The 5,494-nt window shown below is 40.0% G+C and overlaps 1 protein-coding gene across 1 annotated transcript; it reads left to right on the top strand.

Moving 5' to 3' along the window:
• Positions 1-1,366: 1,366 nt before the first annotated feature.
• On the top strand, positions 1,367-3,136 carry NPBWR1 (neuropeptides B and W receptor 1). The gene is made up of 2 exons (XM_088469756.1): positions 1,367-1,493; positions 1,802-3,136. Exon 2 carries the CDS (start codon positions 1,802-1,804, stop codon positions 2,765-2,767), a length of 966 nt encoding a protein of 321 aa, XP_088325882.1. The 5' UTR covers positions 1,367-1,493; the 3' UTR covers positions 2,768-3,136.
• Positions 3,137-5,494: the final 2,358 nt, after the last annotated feature.

The raw sequence follows: 5,494 nt of genomic DNA, 5'->3' as shown, positions 1-5,494 counted from the left end.
TACTATAATTTATCATATGTAGAGTTCCTTATTGTAGTATATATTAATACCATCATGTGCTTTATTATTATACATATGTTACATTATACTGCATTCCTGGGACTTTGGTGTACTCACTACAATGCATAATCTTGTAGATTATACTGCATTAACTCAGTTTTTACTATATATTTATAATGGGACCTAGACCATGCATGGTAGTATCAATGTTGTCTGCAGGCATGTCCTCTATAATGGTTGGCCAAGCCTCTATGGTGGCATGGGCTCATATCTCTGCATTCCCCCGATGGGCCCTTCATGCCCAAGTCTGACACTGGGTGTGAGTGATGCAGTGGGCTTACCTGAAAAGATGCCGTGGAGTGAGTGAGGTAGGTAGTGAGCTGTAGGATTATCTGGAGTGATGCAGGGGGCTGACTTGGAGATGCAGAGGGGGTGAGATGGAGATATACTGAGGGCTAAGCTGGAGAGATGCAGGGAGCTGAGCTGGAGATTTGCAGGGGCTGTGCTGGAGAGACGCAGTGTAGAATGCAGTGAGTTGAGCTGCTCAACCCAAGGGGCTGAGCTGGAGAGACTCAAGGGGCTGACAGCAGAGTGTTAAAAAAACAATCTAAGTGGTATTTCACACTATCATAGTACCTGAATCTTCTGGGGGCCTAAGCGGACCCCTGGCCCAGCCATTCACTTTAAATTTTCCTATACACTACAGTGTGTATGCAAATGGTATTCATCACAGTCATACTGAGGTTTTAGTTTACTCTAGCACATCTGTTATTGTGTTTCCAATGTGTGTTTCAGTACCACTATGAGTAAACAGACAGAATTTTTTGTCAAATATTACACTTTTATTGAGCGTGCAAAAGGTGGGGTACATAATAGAACAAGGAAAGTATGGTAGGGGAACAAGCAGGGGAGAGACAGGACATTCACAAGTATCAAGTTTACAATAAAAAGAAATTAGGAGCAGTCACAGACATAAAGTGAAGGTGTTAGCGGTGGGGTGGTGGGGAATGAGTTCCACCACCTCTCTAGTACTACTTTAAGCTATGGTTTCATCTATGCTTTACCTCCTGTAGCATTGCTTTCTAACATAGGTGCATATAAGCCTTCAGGAACATAACGCTGTTCTATATTGTTACAGAAAACTATTTATAATTCATAAATATAATTGAACTGAATTAATACTTTGAAATATAAGATAAGTAGTGTTCAGGGGGAAAAAAGCTACACACCAGTGCTCACTATGTGGGGACTGGGGCTATTTTATTGCATAGTGTATAAAGATTGGTAAAACAGGGAAGAGGGAAGGGAGGGAGGGAGCTGTTCTTCAGCACTGTATTTCTGTGGATAGAAGCAGAGAGCACAACAGCAGATTAGAAAATCGGCTTCAATCTTCTGTCCGCTCACTGCTTCATCTGACTTCTGCCTAATGCAGCCACAAGGCATCTGTAATCAGAGGAGAACACAAATAAGTGAGAGAGAAGAGAAACAGTAAGGTAAGGACATTTTTACTGTTTACATAGTTATTACACTAAGTGAATTAGGCGATTACTAATAACCGATGTGCTTCTTAGATCATTTATGAAATATTTTGTACTGTGACAAGCTACAGTATGGAGTTTTACATGTCCACAGTATTTTTGCATTGTAGCAATTGTTAGTCATATGTGACACATGCAGACATGCAATAACACAGAATAAATGCTGAGCACAAATAGATTCTTACATAGAGAGATAGCAGATCTGTACTTAAACTTGGAAAATGCTTGGAGTAATGTACAGTATCTTTTCTTTCTTTTGGAAGATGGAAAACATATCTATGGATTATTTATTGAATTCGTCAGGAACATCAGAGTGGACGAATGGATCAATATCTCAGGTCATTCCTAAATTCTATCTGGCGTTACCCATCATCTACTCCGTCATCTGCGCAGTTGGATTGACTGGAAATACTGCTGTCATATATGTCATCCTCAAGGCTCCAAAAATGAAATCTGTCACCAACATGTTTATACTGAACTTGGCTATAGCAGATGAACTTTTTACATTGGTCTTGCCTATTAACATAGTTGACTATTTACTGTTGCAGTGGCCCTTTGGGGAATTTATGTGTAAACTAATTATTTCCATAGATGAGTACAATACATTTTCCAGCATATATTTTTTAACTGTTATGAGCATTGACAGATATCTGGTGGTTGTTGCAACCGTAGAATCTAAAAAACTCTCCTTTCGTACCTACAGGGCTGCTAAAATTGTCAGCCTGTGTGTATGGAGTTTTGTGACCATAATCATTTTGCCTTTTGTTATTTTTGCCAAGCTTCACCAGGAACATGACCGTTTGCAATGTCTGTTTGTTTTTCCCCACCCAGAAGGTATGTGGTGGCAGATGAGTAGGATCTATACTCTCATTATGGGGTTTGCCATACCTGTGTCCACTATTTGCATTTTATATACCATGATGCTTTATAAATTGAGAAGAATGCGTCTGAACTCCAATGCAAAAGCTTTAGATAAAGCTAAGAAAAAAGTGACATTCATGGTTGTCATCATCTTAGCAGTGTGCTTGTTTTGCTGGACTCCTTATCATCTTAGCACTGTGGTGGCCTTAACTACAGACATACCACAGACTCCAGTTGTCATTGGGATTTCATTATTCATCACCAGCTTGAGTTATGCCAATAGCTGCCTCAATCCATTCCTGTATGCATTTTTAGATGACAATTTTAGAAAAAGCTTTCGGAAACTAGTAGAGTGTAGGTCGTCATAAAAGACAATACAGACAATTAAGCAGAGACTCTTCAGCAGTAATTACCTATGAAAAATAAGTTTGAAAGTTAACTGATTAATAAAACATTGGCTCACGTTGGTCTAATACAGCCACATTGCGTAATAGGTTGTGTTATTCATATGATGAGATAAATATTTGTCTAACAGTCACAGATCTCCGTGGCTGTTTTCTGGTTCATTTTGTTATATTATGGAATGTGTTTGAATGAAATATCTTTGTTGTGCTTAATTTGTATAATATGTACTATGCTACTTGAGTTGCATTCAACAGTGTAACATAATAAGTTATATAACAAAACTTTGGGACAAAGGGGCTTTCTTAATTATTGCACAATTTAACTGATTCTGTGTCGTAGTGAAACTGTATTGCTAAATAGTCATTTATGATCATTATAGAACATGGAAATAATGTAAATTGCTTGATAATGTAAATACACATTCTTTGTAGTTAGAATTATGTTATATGTAATTTAAGGAAGACAATACCAAATAAATATTTTGAGTGCCTTGCTTGATTAAAATGCAGATGTTTTACTTTAATGTTTATGGATGTGGATGTAAAATAAACATCAACAGAACATTTATTATGTCATAGAAAGTGTTCACCAGCATATAAAAATGCAGCTTTAGTGAATACATAAAAATTATTAAATGTTATGAGAATTTACTACTGTATTTTTACATTTCACTCCAAAAAAATAACTGGTTTTGAATTTGCATGCAGTTTACACTCAAAAGCTTGATGAAGTTAATATAACAGAATATAGTATTAGCATATTATTTTGTAAACAAAACAAGTACTGTACTAATAAACTATGTCATCAGTGCTGCATAAGAGGCTGTTAGCTAACTTAGTAAAGAAGAGTTTGTCACCACCTGCTGTACAAACCAGAAATTGCAGCTGACAAAATGAAACAGATGGAATAATATATATGTACTGTATATACATTCTGATACAGCTTCTCACCTATTCTTGAACATTAAAAGACCTTAGAGTGCCGCCTAGATCCCATTGTACTTTGTACAATCCAGTGTTGGAGGAGGGCACTCACTGCATCATCCCTGTAAATAGTTTATTTATGTAAGCATTGTTAATACTGCAGCCAAGCAATTTCAACGTTTTGATTCCACATGAATCTTCATCAGGATGGCTAAATGTACTGCATAGCAGCAAAGATACAACATGAAGGCAGATGTTGTACATTGATGGATGCTGATGTTGGCATCTACTGAAGAGCACACCTAACTGTCTGATATTATTTATAGATAGGAGTGCATAACTTTGCTAAATATATAAAATCATGCTAGCTCTTCAATCACTATATATATTAAACATTGTAATTGCTATCACATATACTTTAGTTTAAACATAAGATATGCTTTCTAGTTTGAGGCATACCTGCACACAGGCTTTTAATGTAGGACCTCCACTGTGCACATCAGCTACTGCACTTGGGCAATTACCAACACAAGTTGGAACACATGAGCTACTGTAATTTGGGATGCATAAAAAAAATGACCACAAAAAATTAATTAATAAAAAAATATATATTATTAAGGCCATTGATCTACAGCACTCTCCAGTATTATATCTGGGTTGTACATGGCATATGACCACTTTGTTTACACACAAAAAAATGGGAACTCTGCACTCACAATGTCAGTATACCATGAACACTCCAAACTGCATTCTATGTACATATATATAAAATCAGGGAATGTTAGTAGAAAATATTGCAATTTCGGTTCAGCTGCCCAACTGCCCCAAAGACTATTGGCCCCATATATGAGTGTAACTTATTACCAGTGGCATATTTAGTTTAGTAACGTAGTCAGTGGCGTAACTAGGGTATTTGGACCCCAGGGCAAATTTGAAAAAGGAGGCCCCCCCCCCATGTGCACGCGCCGAAGGCGCGCGCAGCAAAAAAAATGGGCGTGGTCACTTAAAAATGGGGCGTGTCAACATGACACACCCCCTTTATTTTCAAACTGAACATTCCTATCCATATGCACCTTAACCCCAGTAGTACCCCCAGAATGCAGTTGTGGGCCCTCTCATGCAGGCCCATAGTAGTGCCCCTTATACAGTATCCCCAGTAGTGGTCCCTCTTATACAGCCCCCAATTAGTTCCCCTTACTCAGTACCCCCAGTAGTGGCCCCCCTAAATGCAGTGCCCCACGTAGTGTTCCCCCTTATGCAGTGCCTCCAGTAGCAGTCCCCACAATGCAGTGCGCCCAGTAGCGGTATCCCCTTATGCAGTGCCCTTTTATATAGTGCCCCCAGCAGTAGTCCCCCCCATGCAGTTTTCCCAGTAGTGGTCCCCTTATGCAGGCACCCTGTAGTGATCCCCCCTATCTAGTGCCCCTTGTAGTGGTCCCCGCAGTGCCCCTAGCAGTAAGCCCCTTATATAGTGCCCCCAGCAGTAGTGTCCCCCCCTCCCATGCAGTGCCCCCAGTAGTGGTCCCCCTGATGCAGGCTCCCAGTAGTGACCCCCCCCTATCCAGTGGTCCCTGTAGTGGCCCTTCCTATTATTGCCCCCATTAGTGGTCCCCCGAGTGCAGTGCCTCTAGTAATACTAGGCCTCTTTTAGAATGCCCCCAGTGGTAGTCCCCCCCCCAAGTAGTAGTCCCCAGTAGAGTAGTCCCCAGTAGAGTAGCCCCCCCCCAGTAGAGGTCCTCCCAATGGCACCCCCAGTAGATGTCCCCC

Source organism: Taudactylus pleione, unplaced genomic scaffold, assembly GCF_031769625.1.
Source record: "Taudactylus pleione unplaced genomic scaffold, aTauple2 ptg000093l, whole genome shotgun sequence".
Classification (NCBI taxonomy): Eukaryota; Metazoa; Chordata; class Amphibia; order Anura; family Myobatrachidae; genus Taudactylus; species Taudactylus pleione.
The sequence above is the reverse complement of the archived record's forward strand: the minus strand, read 5'-3'. Positions and strand labels throughout refer to the sequence as shown.